The sequence below is a fragment of the Sipha flava genome, unplaced genomic scaffold (genome assembly GCF_003268045.1).
Source record: "Sipha flava isolate LNK unplaced genomic scaffold, YSA_version1 214_pilon_pilon, whole genome shotgun sequence".
Taxonomy (NCBI): domain Eukaryota; kingdom Metazoa; phylum Arthropoda; class Insecta; order Hemiptera; family Aphididae; genus Sipha; species Sipha flava.
Window position 1 is genome coordinate 266,746 of NW_020272832.1, and position 20,156 is coordinate 286,901.

A 20,156-nucleotide genomic window follows, 5' to 3' on the forward strand; every position below is an offset into this window, starting at 1 on the left:
CTAAACGTAATTCAAGCATTTTAGTATAGTTTTAAAAATATTTATTAATATATAATTTATAATAATAATAATAATTTTGGTTTCAGTGTTCAGTCACTTGCTCCACTCTGACAGCTGCATCCTCTTAGGCGAATTTCTGGCAAATTCAGTTATTATTTCACTTTCATCGAATTGCTCTTTTTTATTTATATTAGCCAACCCATTCAGTCTGTTTTCCGACATGGTGCTTCTTAAAAAATTTTTTAAGCGATTAAGTGCTGAAAACGTTCTTTCCGGAGTGAAAGAGGTAACTGGTAACGTGGCGAATAATTGTAAAAGTATTTTAATGTTAGGTCGGAGATTGGTGCGATGAGAGAGTGAATCAAGAGCTGAAATCGGTTTTGGATTAGTATTTTGACTCCATTGTTGCCTCCATATGAACAGGTCAGCTCTGATTGTAGATGAGGTATCATCATGAAGATCTTGGACGTATACTTTAGCAGCTTTTATAATATTTTTATCGTCATACATATTTAAATTGGCCGAAATAAGTCCTTCAAGTGGCATAACATCAATAAGCCTTTGATTGAAACGAGGATCCATTGATTTTATTAAATAGTCAAGATACATTATACATATAAACACGGCCCATGGGGGGGGGGGCTATAGCCCCCTTAGCCACCCTTGGCTACGCCACAGGTTCCGCGCACCTACCCGATCCCGGACGATATTCCGGTGCACGGGATGTTAAACGACCGTCCGGCAAAACGAATGGGCGCGCGCCAAACGCGTTCGGACAATGGGTCGGCGGGTTTCGCGGCCACGGAGAAAACCGTCGCGCCACATGTGGCGCCACTGGGTTCCGAACCGCCAGCCGCCATCGTATCGGTAAGATCGAGCGGGCGGACGGCAGGGGGTAAACGGTGTCGCACGGGACTGATAAAATCTCCGTCGGCCGACCCACGGGATCGTTGTTGCGATTTCCGAGACGGTGTGAACCGCGCGGACCGAATTTCGTTTCTTTCGGTAGGCGTGCGGACAAACGTTCCCGGGGTCTCGACGTTTTCCGTTTTCCGTCGAATCCCGAACGGAGCAGGTGGTGCAGGTGCATCTCGCCGGGGCCCGTCGTTTCGGCGTTGTGCACAACGTTCGCGCCGTACCAAAGCACGTACAAGCGATCACGGTCAATTGCAAAGGGAACGGGGGGGGGCCCTCGGAAGTTCCGGCCGGCCCTGTTTCGCGCACCGCCCCCGGGCGACGACGACGACGACGACGGAAACGAGACGACCCGTCGCAGCGGCTTAAAAGATCGCGACACGCGCGAACGTCGCAATCGGTTTTCGACCTACGGGGCGCGCGCAGCGAATAATAATAATAATAATAATAATAATAAATTTTTCGCGTTGACGGCGGTTGGCGGAGCGGTGCGGGGGGAAAGGAAATTGTTTTAGCGCGCGCACGCATCGGATCGCGGGGGCATGCGCGCACGTACGCGTTCCGCACACTGACGCGGGCACCTACGGTCGTGCGCGTATCACACTCCGTCCGGTATCGCAGTATAGATACACACGTCCGTCGTACGTATGATGTGCATTAATTTTTTTTTATTATTATTATTATTATTATTATTATTATCCGATCGCCGAACGGAAAACACCGCTACGGAGCGGAGATAAAAATAATAATAATAATAATAATAATAACAATAACAGTATCAAACAACGGCAGAGGATAAACGCGATTGCCCGCGGTGCAAATAAATCGCGCGCGACCCGACGACGACAAGTGTGCGCTGTGCAGCATTAGTAGTGTGGGTACGTTCGTCGTCGGTACAACGCGCGTCCGCCCCACGACGGTTCGATGACGATAATAATATTTTAATATATCGTCGTCTGCATTCGTTACCGTTATTATCAATATTATTGTTGCACCGATTCGCCGCCAGTGACGACGACGACGAGTCCGGGAACATCTGTTGTCGTCATCGACGAATGACGCGTTCTCCGGTCGCCGATCACATGTGACCGCCGTCGCAAGAGCACGGAAACACCTCCGGTGAACATCGTCGGTTCCGAGCAAGTCGACAAACACGACGCACAAATCCTTCGCACACGTTTTCCCGAGACTCCCCCCTCGGTTCTGATTTGTTACGACGACCATCACCGACACGACACGTATTTTGGTCGGGCATGACGCTGGACTACGGTACGGCCAGCCGGGCAGCGCAACTCGTCGAACGTTTGACCGGTTCCGGTGACAATGATATCGACCGCGCCAAACTCGAACAGTTAGAAAACATCTGCAAGTAAGTGGCACAACCAAATCGTAACTCGCAAACGCTCAAAACCTGTATCCACCACGTTCGTAGAGTATCGTATTGTGTTGTTACACAACGCAATACTATAACGTCATCGTCTACTGATATCGTTGATGTGCTCTAAATCTATGGTTGTTGCGATCGAATAATAGTAAATATTATTGAACTCGTACCTACTACTGTTTCTATTTGTAACGCTATTGTTTACTATTACTACTTTATTACTCTCCTTATTATACAATAACTACTTTTACTACTTCTGTCTAACCCTGCTCTGTATGCGACTTCGACCGCCAACGATATAGAGGAAATATTCTTTCATCAATTTCATTTTTCCATTCCTAAAATGCCATGTCGCACCGTTTTACCAGTTCTGAGCATCACCCTGTAAAGCAGTTATCGTAAAACGAAACAAAAATTACATTTTTAAACTATAATAAAGACACGGGTGATTGATAACCGACTGTTTATTGTAATAAACAATATTTTCTACTCGCACAGACAAGTATGGACAAAAACAATGGTGAATCTGATTCAGCGGCCCGCAGCAACCTTAGACAACCAACCAGGGTGTTCAAGAAAAGCTCCCCGAATGGTAAAATCACAGTATACTTGGGCAAACGAGATTTCGTCGATCACATAACCAACGTCGATCCTATTGATGGCGTTGTATTAGTTGACCCTGATTATGTCAAAGGCAGAAAGGTTTTTGGTCTCGTATTAGCCGCTTTTCGTTATGGCCGCGAAGACCTGGACGTTCTGGGATTGACTTTTCGAAAAGACCTTTATCTTGCTTCCGAACAAATATATCCAGTTGGTAATATTCGTACACCAACTAGGCTACAAGAACGTTTGATCAAAAAACTCGGTCCAAATGCCATACCATTTTATTTTGAGTTACCACCCCATTGTCCAGCATCTGTTACGTTGCAACCAGCTGCTGGTGATACGGGAAAACCATGTGGTGTGGATTATGAATTTAAAGCATTTGTTGGTGATACTGCTGAAGATAAGCCTCACAAAAGAAATTCCATAAGGCTTGCAATTAGGAAAATCATGTATGCTCCAAAAAAAGAAGAAATTCAACCATCAGTGGAAGTATACAAGGAATTTGTCATGAGCCCGAACAAATTATATTTAGAAGCATCTTTAGATAAAGAACTTTATTACCATGGAGAGAGCATTTCGGTGAATGTTCACATAGCTAATAATTCTAATCGAACAGTAAAAAAAGTTAAAGTATTTGTAAGACAGTTCGCTGATATATGTTTGTTTTCAACTGCCCAGTATAAATGTACTGTTGCTGAACTAGAAAGTGAAGATGGTTGTCCTGTTGGTCCAGGATTTACTTTGTCCAAAGTATATACAGTGAAACCTACTTTGCATAACAACAAAGACAAGCGTGGTTTAGCTTTAGATGGACAATTAAAACATGAGGATACAAATCTAGCTTCTTCAACAATAGTCAGCAATCCTTCACAAAAAGAAAACTTAGGAATTATTGTTCAATATAAAGTGAAGGTGAAACTTTGTTTGGGTGCTTTGGGAGGAGAACTAACGGCCGAACTTCCATTTATTTTGATGCACCCCAAACCTGAAGAAGAAGTCCTACCAACTGTCAGTAGTGTTGCAAATCCAGGCACAGGAGTTGATGACAATGGCGTGCGCGTAGATAATCTAATTGAATTAGATGAAGATGGTCCGGCACCATCTCATGATGAAGACATCATTTTTGAAGATTTCGCTCGTCTACGACTAAAAGCTGGTAATGATTAAATGAGATTACTATGTAAGCCTAGATGAATTAATGAATTTATTCATTACTTAGTGTTGGGTTTAGGTGACTAATTTAAATGTCTACCTACTTGATGTTCCCATCAAATAGAATCATGGTGTGTCTGTTCAAATTGTATAGACTTAAATGGAAATCATGAATATTCTTATAATTGATAAAAATCAATTTCACTGACTTATTGAGAAACAGTTATAAGACATTTTTATTCATTGTCAGAAATTCGCGCCCAATATCTATAAACATTGATCTAATTACTTAAAGCTCAAGTCACTTGGCTTTATATTAATTAATTAGATTTGTTAATTTCTATAATTTGTTATGAACACATGCCCTAGTAACTTGTTTAATATTTTTATTATTATTATTATTATTATTTTTTTTGTACTAGTTTAATTAGGTATTATTAAATCAATAGAAGATGCATTACCAATTGGATGTTATATTTCTGAATTGTCTATTCAAACCAAATATATATATATATATATATATATATATTAGACATTTTGGTATTTAATTTTACTATGATAATAAACTTAGCTTTAAGAAATGTATTGTTTTTAGATATCTAGAACTAATTGATTACCTCATAAAAAGTCTGTTTAATAACACTATTAGTTATTACAAATAAAATAAAAGAAAAAAGGTTTAAGCATCGATATCTGGCCAAACTCTATTATGTTTTACTATTATTATTATTATAACGATAAAATGTAATATGTAGGTATGCATTTGAAGTTTGTTCAATGTTCATACACAAAAAAATGTTAACATTCCTCCTTTTGTTATAAATTAATTATATTATTCTAATTTATTTTCAAGTATATTTATTTTAATGTATGGACTTTTATCTGTCATAAATTCATAATTAAAACATTTAATTAACAAGAAACCTGTTACTATATAGTATAATCAATCAAGTTCATACATTATTCATAACTAATATAAATAATATTAATATTGAAATGCAAGCACCTTTTTATATTTATTTGTGCCAAAATTAATACCATTATGTTTTCTATTATTTATTATTTTGTTCATTTTTTTGTGAATTAATTTTAATATTTAATACTTTGTTATTTACTGGTCAGTACATATTTATTATTAAAATATAAGCTATTGATTCCATGGTGTTAGGCTTAATTTTGAAGGTATGCACCTTTAGTTTAAACGTATTAGATTACCAAACATAAAGGCATTTTATATTTTTTCAATATGTTCTGACAATCGAATTAGATATAAGATTTGAATGTTAAGTTAAACTATTGTTGAATAATTTATATATTTGTGAATGTAATAATATATAGGCAAATTATTTGTGTGCATTGTGATTTTATTTATTGGAAGTAATTTTAAGACAAACCTAGTTAGTTGAATATACCATAACCATTAAATGTATATGTTTATTATGATCTTGACTTTTATTGACAGGGTTTTTATTTCATTTAATATTTTTTTTTTTTTTTTGGCTTTTAGTAAATGAAAATATTTACGATTTTCATTATATTATATTTTAAACATCAGTTTCTTAAGCACAAATAATAGTCTCATTTAAATTACATCAGTATTTATTTGTAATATTCTATTAAATTTCAATTAACTAATCTTGTGCAAATATATTTTCAAGTAATAGTTTTAATACATTTTTATTGGAAAAAGTATTAATTTAAGTATAAATACATTTTTTTTATTTCAATATTGGTTGTAAATAAAAATGTAAGTTCACTTTTATAGATTTATAATATTTGTATTTGTTTTGTAACAGTCTAGTCCTTAAAATTATATATTAATAATCTCACGTAGATTAATTTATACCATTTGACATGGTAATAAGTCCAAACTAACTTTGAAGCATATTGTATTTAAATAATATATAAAATGTGTTGTATCTATTAATATCCTAGTTCAATTCATTTTACTTTAAGAGTTTTCCTAGTGAAATTGTATCACTGTAAAATAATTTCAATATAATTTATTACATTCTGAGTCGCATGTATAATACATATTGGATTAATAATTTTATTTTATTCTGTAAGAATATTATTTATCAAACAATTAAATCCATCTCTTATGTTTTTGTTCAATACTATTACAATTAATTTTATAATAATAAATATTTTTTCTTTTTTTCAAATTGATTGATAATATTTAATAGCACTACGTGTGACTGAGCAAAACGAACCTGCAATACAGGGTGATGCATATATAAAGGTCAATTTATTGACAGTCAGGCTTTTACCAAATTATAACTTAACAATATTAAATTTTTGTTATTTATCCTTTACTTCGGCTACTTAGAGTAATTGTTATTTAATAGGTAATTTTTTTTTCTTTTTTTTTGTATAAGCACAATTCAATTTTATTTGAAATTAAGGTATCCAGGATTATTATAAATATAAACTTTAAATAAATAGCCCTTTTGCACATGCTTACAATTATTCAAATACATATCAAATAAAAAATTATTACAAGCAATATCTGTTAACATTATTTTATTAAGGTGCATTACTAAAAATAAAATATGTTGTAATAACTAATTTTTATGTTAATTACTTTTTACATTAAAAAATTATTATTTTAATGTATGGAATGATTTGTATGTGACTAATGTTTCATTTGTATGAAACTAATAAATATTATAGTTTAAATTGTAAAAAAAATTATTGTAAACTAAAAAAAAAATATAATCAATGATAATTAGGTTAGGTTACCTATTACTTTTGGATCGGCATTATAACTAAAATATTAATTTTTAATCATTTATTATATGCAAAAACATATTTACCACCTATAATTATATTGTAAAACAGATTTATTTGCTTAGTTAAGTGATGTTTTAGCTTTAAAGCGTGTCTGTATTAGAAAACAAACTACCTAGCCATTAGAATAGATACTGCTTCATAAGACTTATACCTTAAACCTTATACCCTTTTCATTTTTAATTCAAATTTATGTGATCAATGTTATTTTAACTGGTTAATAAATATATAAATCTATAAAAAAAATATATGCTGACATATTTTTCTTTTTATTATCTGACCTTTTTGTGTATTATCTAGTTATATTTAATATATATAATTTTCTAATAAGGGAAATTTATTTATTTTACCTTTACACAAATATAATATTTAGCACTGAGAAGGTTTTGTACAATTTATGTGTTCAAAAATCAATATTATGCTTGAAGGGAATTAAAAGAAATAAAATATATTTATGTAGTCAGCAAATTCCTATGTTGGGAACTTGTTTTTTCGCTATCCGCAAAACAAGGTGATTTATTTATTTTTTGTGTACTTTAAGACAATGGTTATTGGTTATTGCATTAAAAGAAAAAGAGGAGTTCAGCGAAACACGATATACTTCAAATTTACCGAAAATTGATTGAAGAATACTCTACATTTTGAAACATTTAATAGTAATTCTTCAGAAAAAAGTAGACATCGTAAAACTCAAAATTTCTTCATCTCTCTTAATGTTAAAAAATAATGACAACCAGGGGCGTAATTAGGGGGGATTAGGAGGATGGATCCCCCCCAAAACTTTTTTTATGTAATTTTTTTTTATTTATTATATTGTGATAATATAATTATTATTAAAATTAAAATTATTAAAAATTTTGTTTTGGTGTGGTGAGGGGGGTTACTGTATGAGGTATACAGATTTTGCTAAAATTTATAATCCCCCCTCCCTCTAAACCAAATTCCTAATTACGCCGCTGATGACAACTATGTATACAACTAACAAATATTACTTTGAGCATAGGCTGTGAGCAGTGGCGTATTTTCAATTTTTTCTGGGGGTCCACAGTTTATACATAATTAATATAAACTATATATTATATTGTAATAGTTACGTCCTTATGCAGTTTTTGGAGAAAGTTGAACTTAATATATAATGTAATAATCGTATAGTCTTACGTAATATTATATATATATACCTATATATTGTATTTAATACTATATATTATACAGTATTGTTATAAAATAAATTCCAGTCGTCTCGATTTCTTGGCCAATTCCTCTATCCAAGCCCATCCGCAGGTTAAAATCCCACCCGGGATAAGATTAAAATTCTAAGGGCTAAAGCAACGTGTATCTAAAAATATATGAGACAAAATCAAATACCATAGAAATCAGTACTCGGGAGAATTTATAGTTTTAAGCGATATGCAATCATGTGTAAACATTGTATACTAATAAATACGTTTAAGATTATACATTTTAGATTATCTAAAAATATAATACATTTTACTAAAATTTATAAATGGATCTCAATAAAATTATGTTATAATTAATATGCGTGGTATTAAATTAACAATAGTTTTGAAACAAAAATTCCCAGTAGGGGAAATGGCCCCTTTACTCCCCCCCTGCGGCCGCGCATGCCTCTATCACTTCATCAACAGTAATTTCAACTTCCCTGTGAATGTTTAACATAGCCAATTCTGCAAATATCTAAGAATTTTAGTTTATTTTTTATTTTTTGGAGAGGTTCTGGAGGGGGTCCAGTATCCCTGTACCTCCCCCACTTAAATACGCCATTGGCTGTGAGAGAGAATATAATTTTCAGTGGTAATCTATATATAGAGCGAAACGAAGAACTTAAAAAACGTATGACACCTAGTGACTAATATTTTGATTCATAAATTGATTCATGTTGTAGTAACCGGTGCCGTGGCCGTGATGTTAGATGTTTGAGCGATTTTCATTTCCCTTGTGTTAATCAAATTCATTTTATTTGGACCCTACCTGACCTTGATTTGACTTATGTCACCCTATCACGAGAAATTTATAAATGTTCCAAGTTAATTGCTGAAAAATGGTAATGGCGGAGTCGGGAAGTAAGAAATGACTATTGGTGACGCGATCGCAGTCGCATAAAATCAAATAACAATTTGCTCATTGGTGTTTCGTACGTACTTACTCGCATGTGTTGCGGTGTGACGGCTGTTACGTGTACGCGGCTATTATTTGGCACTGCACACCTAACGGAAATCACGTGAACGTCAATTACCTGCACATTAACTGCCGTTTAAATACGTTTCAACAGATCGACGATGAGCAAATACACAGGTACTAATTACAACAGCGGTGTTGTCGACGAAATGTCACGCAAGAATAAGGTTAGGTGATACGCGCGCTGTGGCGTAGGAAGACTGGCCAGCGCCCCTGGCAAACTTAAAAAAGTTACCTTTCTTACTGATTAAAATTTGATGTTGTGGTATTTTTTTGAACATTTAATTTTACTTACATTTTTAAGTATACAATTTATACTTTTAACTTATTATTACAGTGTTTATTTTAAACTTTGAAATTTGCTTTTCTCGCTTTTTGACAAATTCATTGATAATTTCTCCATTTAAAATTTTTTATTTAAATACCCTCTTTTCATAATTTAATTATTTAATTCACACGTAGTGTGTACAAATAGACAGCATCCACGTATTTCAAAAAGTATAATTGAAAAATGTCGATTTAATTGTGGTATAAAAATACGACTTTTACACAATGTTACGCCTCTTTGCAATGTGCACCCTTGGTGTAGGCACAGTGACATACCCTTGCTATGCCACTGTACGCTCGTGATTTATGCTCGCTGTTATCGATATTGTTGTACCCGTTCTATGATTGTGCAGCGGCGTGGCGGAAGCTTCAGCTGCATTGAATGTGCGAGATAGTGTTCGGTGGCGAGTAATTACGCACTTGGCGTTTTAATTAAGCCGTAGCAATAAGTGTCACTGTAGGTTATTGTTTTCAAGCGCAAGACAATTACAGAAAATCGGTTCGTAGTAATGGCGGCTGAGTGTCGGATATCCTTTGACAAACAAATGGTAATTTCGGTGCGAGTTTGAATTTGTCGGCTGTTACATGGGTAATACATACTAAAATATTATTGCGTACCGGTAGTTGGCATCGTTTATTAATGTCAATATATGATTATGATACCACGAATAAACGCTGAACAAATGCCGCCGTAGTCAGTGGTGGAACTTTGGTGAGGAAGACGAGGTTCATTTCTGGGCGTAAAATTATACGGGGTGTAATTTTTGTAGTACATAATCTATTATCGACTAGTCTGATATTTTCTTAACTTTGTTACTGGTAATGTGTTTAAAACTCATTAAGTATGATTGCATACTAATTATTAGAAAATAATCGTTGAGAATGATATTTGATTCTTCGTTTATGATAAGGCGTAATTTTAACATTTTCCCCTATCGTAAAAATTCCTAGTTCCGCCTCTAGCCGTAGACTGCTATAGTAGTCCGATAATAATTATAGTAATAACAATGTTGATAATTATCATTCGCCCATGTATATTATATGTTTATGTGCATAGATAGTTTTTTTTTCGCAATTACGCGCAGCTGATTCCGTGACCACTCGAACTCAATTGTCCACTCATTGGATCCGAATTATTTTACTTCATTTGACCGCAAGGCATTAAAATTTGTAACCATCGTATTCTTTCGTGTTATGTCGTTTAACTCTCATGTTTTCTGATCCTATTAAAAAAATTAATAATAATATAATATTGAATTAAAGTATATTATTGCGTTCTCTTCGTTTTTTCGTTCATAAACGCGGTTTGTTTTTGGAAGTAGCCGTGTACTGTATTGGTTTGCCGTCAATTTAATTTTTCATTTTGGCACAAAAGACTCGTGACCTCGCGTGACTATCTCATTTGTTCCGTCTAAAGAACGTGCAGGGCATACAAGAATATCATTGCACACGAAGAGCAGATCGAAATATTATAGCCTCATCATAATTGCGTAAAGTCAATAACTATTTTTACGGGTTCGCAATTGATCCTTATTTCTTGAGACAGGTTGTGGTTGTCAAATCCAATAACGCACACAGGATTTTTTTCGGGGGAAGGTGTGCTATTAATAATTTATTATAGAGAATAATTTTGTATAACTCTATGCAAAAATATGGTAAAGCCTTAATGATGGATTATATTTGGGGGGGGGTTATGATCTCTTATCCCCCCATCCGTGTGCTACTGGTTGGATCAGTTGTAGGATTCGTAATACAAAGAAGGGTTTTAAAGGTTTCTCTTACCTCTCCCCCCCCGAAATTCAGGAAAATTATTAAATTTGTTTTTGTAGCGTAAAAGTTGTTTTGAGATTATATAAGTATGAAAATATAAAATCTAAAACCTCGTATCAATAAACTTTTTTTCTGTACACACCTGACTCTTACGCACCATATTAAATTCGGCACGCTTTTTGTTAACACTATATGCGAATGCAACATTACGGAGTCGAAAATTGAGATTTCACGCGTTTCGTATTATTAGACCTTTGGGGAAGAAGTCGTAAAAAATAAAACAAAAACGCGTCGTTCAATCGATCACGCGCTATTCGTGTTGTATAGTATTCCTATGTGTAATCGTAGAGATAAACGAATACAATTTGGGATACGACGCCAAATAAATTTACGTAATGCGGCAGAGGCGTCGGAAGAGGGCGTGCACCGGATCCTTCGTATCGCATTATACAACGACTTCGGTAAATCAGCGATGTTCATGATGAATTGATGACTGCTAAACGATTGATTATTGTGCAAGTTGAATGTTTGAAACGGAAAAATGACTGTTAAAATTAACATTTTAGTTATGGAGGGGGGGTGATCACGTCGGAAATACGAAGCGGATATGAGACGGACGGCGGCGACAAGACTTTTGTGAGCGTGTGACAACTGTTCGCGGAATACGCCGGCTGTGATGTCAATCGTTTGGTACGCGATTCATTTCAGAGATACACGTGAAACGTATATTATTTTCCTGTTAGCTGTTTCCGAACCGTCGAGCCCGTGTATGCCCGAAGTCGAACGAGTCTTTGCGAACCGTGTCACGGTCTATGTGTACGGGGACGATGTACGACGAAGATATTGAGAAGAGACCCGAAAAAAAATAGTCACATATTATGTGAGTAACAATAATATAAACACGATTGCGTTTTATATCCGTCTTCTATTAGATTGCGATAATGTGACCACCGTACGCTGTAATGCGGATGTGTAAGATTTCCAGACCAATTTCGAAACGTCGTCGTCGGCTCTAATCGATTCTAATGTTGGAAACGGATTGTGCACGAGCAGTATATTAAAATGAGAATGTGTGCACGAGGATAAAAATTCGTGTGTCCGCTATATCGTATTTCGTAGACCGAACGGTTTTTTTTTTTTTATTAAGGCGCTGCTAAACGTAAACGCATAGTCGCAGTCGTCCTTTCGACCCTCTCCCCTACCCGCATCTGTGATTTTTTTTATCGCAGCGTTTTTCTCAACAACTAATTTATGTTACATTTTTTCTTCTATCTCTTCATTTACAAGTCCAGAACACGAAAACGCGTTTAAATGATAGCAATAATAATATTATTTTGATTCGGATTGGAGACACACAATGCATTGGCCTGTTCGACAATCTTATACATTTCGTAATCACAATAATTCGTTTGTTCATAACGACACGTACTAAATAATGTATAACGTACACGCGACGCATACTCGCGCTTAATCTTAGAACACGGATTTAAATTGCCCGTTGAGTATCTCTGTTCTATAGATACACACAAATTATTTACATCGTCGATTCGACGAGTTCAATCTTAGGAAAAAAACATGGTATACCGTCTGCGATATATTTTTAAATCTAATATGTAATGCATGGATGTCCAGCCTGAAGTCGACGTCTTGTATTTCTCGAATACGCAAAAAACAAAAACCTATTAAAAAAAAATCGATTTTATGATTAACCTATAAACGATATAAGTACATATTGATTAAATGTGTTTTACTGTGGTTAGTGGGGATAAATAAATGTTGGTCGATTTGGAATTCATACTTTAAAGTGGAACAATATGGCTACACCAAGAAAATAATAATAATATTAAACCCGAACTAAGAGTATAAACAGTTTAATTTTGATAAATGTTGTAAAAATGTCAAGAGTTTTTGTAGTTAGTATAATAATGCGTTTTAATATTTTTTAATTGAGTACCAGAAAAAGATTATTCGTCGATTACTTATTAGGATAACCGGATTGTGATTGTAACCCTTACCAAAGCAACATATTTTATTACGACTTTTATGCATAGTATCTTATTATTTTCGATTCCGAGAAGGTAGAAATATAATAATTATTTTTCCGTGATCTTAAACTTTTGAATAAAAAGTCCGCAGTAAAAATGTTTCAATCATCCCTTACTATAAATCGGATAATGGATAGTCTAGGGATTGTCCGGATAATACCATTGACTAGTGGCTTGACGAAGGTATTATTTTGAAGCAATTATTCTTTCAAAATTTGATGATGGGCTGGTGGGTACTTTTGTACTGTGAGTTTAATATTAATATATTCAATACTGTAACTTTTTAAGACTACATCGTTAGGTAGTAATAAATTAACCAATTATTTATAAAAATATAGGCATATTTTCTGAATATTAAATTTAATGTTTTGGTATATTGTATATTGCCACTAATGGGGATAGTGTTGGGTTATCTTAGGTATATTTTTTCTTTACTTCAAAAACTAGTTTATCTTTATTTTTGGTTATTTAATATCAAAATATTTATGACATAATTAAGTTCTCGAAACACAGAAGTTTTATATGGAGTATTACAAAATTTCCTATTTTTCATTAGTAAATTTTAGCTGATTGTTAGATGAAAAAATAGATAAGTTCCAGTATTGGCTTACGACGTTATGTATTGTTATGTATATCCTCTTTTGCACACGGTTTACCAGGTATTAAGTGATATAGTAGCTTTTTTTATTTAAACGATTTGAAATAGAAATTTTAATGAAATTAACATATATTTGTAGACAATGAGGTTGTAAAATTAACTTTAACTTAGTACACATAAGTGTAGTTAATCTGGTTTTAACATGAATAACTTTGTATTACAATCGATTTCATATTCTACAGGAATCACTACGATTAATTATTATTGGTAAAAACTGTATTACACGATCGAATAAACGAATATGTCATTTGTACAGCAAAATGTATTTACACGTTAACATTTTCTAGAATATCCTCAGTGTATATCGACCGAGTCCACACGTTATTGTTTCATCAGCTCAAAGAAAAACATTCTCAGATTCGTTTAAGTGCACTCCGAATTTGTAACGGTCTTTTTAAGTATGTATTTATGCTTAACGATTAATATTATTATTTATTTTTACGATAATTAAGTACCGTTAATCGATAGTATGTTTTTTCGCAATCGTAATGACATTTGTTTTAGGAAATTTGAGCAGTTCAGAAAGTTGACAATCATCAATTTATCGATTCTGCTTAAGCTCACGGTGAACATGGATGCGGGGCGTACCTTGCCCCCGCCAAAAAAGTTCGCTGCAGAACTGGAAGTTTTCGCGATCAAATGTCTGAAAGAGTGGAAAGACGAGTTTGGCAAAGACTTTACAGCGGAGTTCGAGTTCGTGTTCAAGTATTTGAACAAGTATAAAAAGGTACGTGGGTTCGAGACCACCGGTACGTGGCTTATCCGCCTCCGTCGTCATATTATTATTTTAACCTGATGTTCGCGTTTCATGTTTCAGATTGATTTCGAGTCGATGACGGTGCGGTCCGTGGCCGAAGCTAGGCTTCTGGAGGAAAGAGAACAGCGACAACGGATTTTGAACGAGGAGAAATTGAAAAAAATCGAGTCCCACTTAAATGGTAATCAATCGAAACGTGCATTTACTGTCACACATACGCCTATTTATCATCGTAAATACATTATAATATGTATGTATTTGTATCGAATTATCGTGTAGAGCTCGAACCGGAATTATTGACAGCGGCTCAAACCTTGGAAACTTGTCTGGAATTGCTGATTCCCACTCCCGAAGAGTTTTTCATACCTGAGGCGGAGCAGCAATCTACAGCGCCATTGGGTCTCGCGAAACCATCGTTGTTCAAGTCACCAGTGGACGATTTAGAGAATAAAAACGCTAGTTATCGTGAAACTGGTGCAATCAATCCTGCTGCGGTCGTATCTGTTACGCTAAAACCGGGTGATTATGATTAAAATAATATCGTGGATTCCGATTTTGTGTATAATTTGATATTAAAAAAAAATTTAGTGTAGAGTAACATCGTAATTTTGGTTCTTTTACTATTTGCGTTTAGACTTCAGGAAGAGGGTGAAGAAAACTGAAGATAACTCGGCGATAATCGAAAGCATTGAGGAACAGGTGAAACTTATATCTGGAAAATATTTGCCGAAACTCAAGCAATGGTTGCAAGACATTGCGAAAATGCCGAGTAATATATACCTACCTAGATATTTTGTTTTATTCATTCCTTCCAAGATATAATGGGCCTCACTGAACCAGGATATCGTACTAGGCTAGATATATAGATAAAGCGTGTACATGCGTGTTCAGATTTATTTTATAAGTAATATATAAATATAGTAGTTAGGCATAAGAAAAAACTTTAACAAGTTAAACACTACATAATTAACTTATTCTTTAACATGACTAAACTATGATGGTGAAAAAAAAACTTATGTAAAGAGTTGCACAAAAGTAGCTCACGGTTGATCGGAGAGTAATGACTGTATTTTTGCCATTTCGTAGACACTTAAAATAAAGAGAAAAAGTCGTTCTTAGATTTGTAGACGAGGCATTGAAGTATATATTACTATAGAGTTTTAGACCTTCTATTTTATTATTCAGTAAAATCGTACACCCATTTTATATTTGGTATAATATTAAGATATTTTTACATATCTTAAGTCAATGGTAATTTTATTTAAAACAATTTTATATTAAAAAAAAAAAATTAAAACTGCATCAAACAAACGAATATATTTTAACACACTCGCCATTAATGGATTCGAGGCATCATCGGTTGTGTATATTTATTTATTTTTTTTTTGTGTGGATTGTTCTTTATCCTATACCTAATGAAAATTGCAGATGAAAATCTGTTAAAACGGACGATCGAGCTCAAACAGCGTCTGACCGACTTGATGATCCGCGAGAACAAGATCACGTATTACGAAGATGACGATGAATGTTCCAGTGATTCGGACATGGAGGTAGTGCCCGCCGTGTCTGCTGACGATTTGCTGTTGGCCCAGTGTTCGCGAGCCGAATCGACGATTGACGATGTACATGATTTAATTTTTTTTTTTTCATTTATTTCTTTGCTTTAGAAATTAATGTACTTTTGATGTTTGTCGATTTCGCATAGACCGCACACGCGAGCAATGCTGAGCCGGGAAAAGCTGAGGACAGAGAAAAAAATAGCGGTTGCTACAATGACCGTGCAATCCAAGTGCCAAAGTTGCCATTCGATGTCGATCTCTACCATTGGGAAGACGAGGAACTTACGGCGCCTCGTATTTTACCGTAAATAAATTCAATATATTGTCACTTCTTTGAAGAGATACCAAAAATTATTTATTATCATAATATACACATCATTAGGCGGAATTTGATTTAAACTTATGGTTTGGTGGCACAGGAAAAACGAAAAATTAGAACCGTACAGCAAATAAAAAGTGAAATCATTATTTGTTTTACGGCGGTTTTAAAGAGGACTTGAAAAATAGAAGTGTAAAAGTGAATTAGGTTAGGGTGGCCAATGATTGAATAAGAAAGGAAAACATGAAAAAGAAAAGAGTCCCTTGTTAAGATAAATATTTTTCTGGACACATTGTTCCTCTCTCACCGTAAATTCTCCATTGCGAATTTTACCAGTACATGGTAGTCACGTGTTGAAGTATAATATAAAACAGGTATGCTGGTAAAAAAAAAATGAACAAAAGTAGTAAAATGTATATATAATATTATTATACTATATTTTTCAACTTCGCTTCGTAACAGACTATTTTAAACAATATTAGATCCGAATGAAATTATTTTTTTAAACATATTTTAGGCGAATAACTGTTGAGTGTTCATACCCGTTGACGAAAAGTAATCACGTAAAAGGATTTATAATTTATCCAAACGGATTGAAAATAATGTGTCGATTTTTTTAGTTTCAATATTATTTTCAATAATATTATTACTAAACTATTATTTTTGCTATCGGAAAATATTTATAGGATTTATAAGAAAATATTAAATACAATTATAATATAAATTTATATTTAATGAAATTAAATATGCGTTTTAATTTAATTTCAAAGGTATATACATTTTTTACGAATCAAAACATTACATTCTAATGTAATGATATTCTTGAAAATGTGTATGAAATGTGATTAATATGCATGGGCGTATTGTTTCCTTTGCGTCGTTAAACTATAAACACGTGCACTTATATTATCAATTATATATTATATGGCAAGGCCATTGGCTTTTAATATTAAAGTATTGCATTTTTTATTGCTTTGTTTTTTTTTTTTCAAAGTTCGGTTTCGATGAATTTTTTGATTGATTTATTTTATAGAGTATGAATTTTCGATGTTTATCGGTTATGCAACGTTTAACTAGCGAGTTTTGGCAAAAACAAATAGTGCAAACTGAGTATAGTTTATTTGGACAGTACCTTTATCTATTTATTATAAATTTATATGATTTTCAAAACTAAAGATATAAAGTAGGTATTTGAACTAAAAACTGATAAAATATGATCCACTTTAACATTTATAGTTATTTTGAAGCTGATTAATTTCGAAGTAGGTACTAACATTTTTTGATATTTTCATTTACAGTTTATTATACATAACGTTAAGTTAGAAATTGATCAACTCGTACGGTTTTCAATTTACCCACTATGGGTTTAAAATGTTTAAAATAATTATTTAGCTTATAATAGTCTTCATTATAGCTTGGTAATTTCCATTCACAATTATAATTATCTATTTGTGAGTGCTATTAATAAATTATAAAAAATCTTTAAATAATTAAATTGATATGAAAGTAAACAAACAAAATGTATTTCTATAATTTTAATTTATCGATTATAATAACGATATTGAGTTTCTAGAGATAATATTTTATTTTAAAATCCTGGTTTTATATTCGCTATCCATTATTACTAGTTTTTTGATTACATCCCAATTTAACAATATAACTTTATATAGGTTATAGTAGTTGTACTAAAAATTAATACTACATAATATTAATGAATAATCAGTTATATTTATAGATTACAATTCATATTTTTATTTTTATTTAGTACAAATCAAGATGGTCATAGTTTTTGGACTTCCAATTCTGTATTGGATACCGATTGTGATGGGATCGTTCAACCTGGAGGCTCAGCAAACCTACGTACACGAGTTATAGAATTTACTGGAAAATTTGAAAGAGTCCAAAGACAGTGTAGAGCTCCATTGCCAAGTGGAAAATTATGCCCAAGAGAAGACCGTTTTAAGGTTAATCAAATGCAACCAATACCAATAGGATTGTAATAACAATTTATTTTTTAGGGTTCTTAATTCAATTTTTTTACTTATATAGTGTCCATTTCATGGACGTATTGTATCGAGAGATGAACTTGGTCGAATTATCAATCCTGAAAATGAAATTTTATCGGAAAAGGTTATAAAACCAAGTAAACCCGATTGGCAAGATCCGCAGTTGCTCAGAGACATACAGGTATAATGTTTTTCTGTAGTTTTAATTAGTAATTTATTGGTGAATATTTGCTTGTTGATATAGCGTGAAACAGGAGTTGACCTTACAATGCCAGTAAAAGGTAGTAGAAAGAAAAAGAAAAAGGATTTAAATTTGACAAATTTAAAAAAAGAACTGGATACTCCTCGAGCTCGATTGGAAAAAAAAGTTTTTAAAAAGTAAGTGTTCATGAAAAAAGAAAACTTCATTTTCTCCACTAATTTTTCTTAAATACATTGGTTTTAGCTATTTAAGGTTTATTAATCTTAATAATGAACATAATTATAATAATAGTTAATTGTTCTTTTCTTATATTGTGTTATGTATGTTTAAAATTTGTTTAAGATCTTCTGTGAAGAAAGTAGCTCAAATTTTAGATAGTATGGATCAGCGGAAATTTCGAGACAAATTTGGCGATCAATTCAATTATGTTCACGATACAGCTTGATTATTATTTTTTTTAATATATAATGTTCGTTATTGTTTAAAGTTACTAAACTAGCATAACTAATCAGTGATTAAGTATTAATTTATTATATTAAATTTATATTTACTATTTATATATTATGTAATCTACTGTTACTGCATTATTTATAATTTTCTAAAGTATTTAGTTTAAATAAGTAAATTAGCTATGGCGTTATGATTTATTATCATTTAATATATATATGTTAAGGTGTATGACCGCATAGCAGTGAATGTTGACATTTACTGATCATTTTGGTGAATGTTATCAATTATTTCAAATATCTCATAATGCGGACATTTATCAGTATTTGTTGACATGCGCAATAGTTATTTAGTGAATGTTGAAATGCTGACAACATATATAGTTTCGCCCTCCACGACTAGTTTTTATATGAGTTTCGTGCATAATGTTGTATAGTTCTTCGTTGTTTACATAGTGAATAATTTTAGTTTCACTTACTTTTAACGGGACAATTAGTTTACAATTATCCATAACATCTACAATTTAAAACCGATCAAATCGCCTGTAATCACTTTGTTGTTTATTTTTTTTTAGTTTAGCATTTATAACTTCAATTTTATATTTATTATATTTTTCAGTGCTTAAATAAAAACATTATCTTCCTTTTTTATAATAAAAGTGCATTAAACTTTTCATGAAAAATATCTTTCATATTTTTATCCATTATTAATTTTAATTCAAATATAATATTATAAACTGCTATTAAACTGTTGCACTTGGTTTAGAATACGTAACAATACTGAGGAGGGTTTATATTATATTATCTAGCAAGCGATTGATTATCGGATTTTCTCATGCAATAACATTACTGACGTCCAAACGTCTTGAATGCATATTGTGACTGGACGATAACGTCAAATCTAATCTAAAATGTTATTGATCATACAAAATACTAAAAAATACCTTTTACATACATCGTGCTTCAAGTATGGACAACATTTACCAAACACTGATTGTAAATGTCAACAATCACTGGTGTATGA

The 20,156-nt window shown here is 32.9% G+C and overlaps 2 protein-coding genes across 4 annotated transcripts; both read left to right on the top strand.

Moving 5' to 3' along the window:
- The first annotated feature begins 967 nt into the window (after nt 1–967).
- Nucleotides 968–19,266, top strand: LOC112682915 (UV-stimulated scaffold protein A-like). Of its 3 annotated transcripts, none has more exons than XM_025553688.1 (12): nt 969–2,284; nt 14,131–14,241; nt 14,348–14,570; nt 14,661–14,781; nt 14,880–15,119; nt 15,235–15,369; nt 16,029–16,222; nt 16,306–16,463; nt 18,244–18,442; nt 18,528–18,665; nt 18,729–18,862; nt 19,029–19,266. In XM_025553688.1, exons 1-12 carry the CDS (start codon nt 2,169–2,171, stop codon nt 19,129–19,131), a joined length of 1,872 nt encoding a protein of 623 aa, XP_025409473.1. In that variant the 5' UTR covers nt 969–2,168; the 3' UTR covers nt 19,132–19,266. The 3 variants fall into 3 exon arrangements, with proteins under 3 accessions (XP_025409475.1, XP_025409473.1, XP_025409474.1); XM_025553689.1 differs by lacking the exon at nt 969–2,284 and adding an exon at nt 9,527–12,020; XM_025553690.1 differs by lacking the exons at nt 18,729–18,862; nt 19,029–19,266 and having other exon boundaries at nt 968–2,284; nt 18,497–18,583.
- Nucleotides 2,191–4,224, top strand: LOC112682916 (arrestin red cell). Its single transcript, XM_025553691.1, has one exon. It carries the CDS (start codon nt 2,804–2,806, stop codon nt 4,070–4,072), a length of 1,269 nt encoding a protein of 422 aa, XP_025409476.1. The 5' UTR covers nt 2,191–2,803; the 3' UTR covers nt 4,073–4,224.
- Nucleotides 19,267–20,156: the final 890 nt, after the last annotated feature.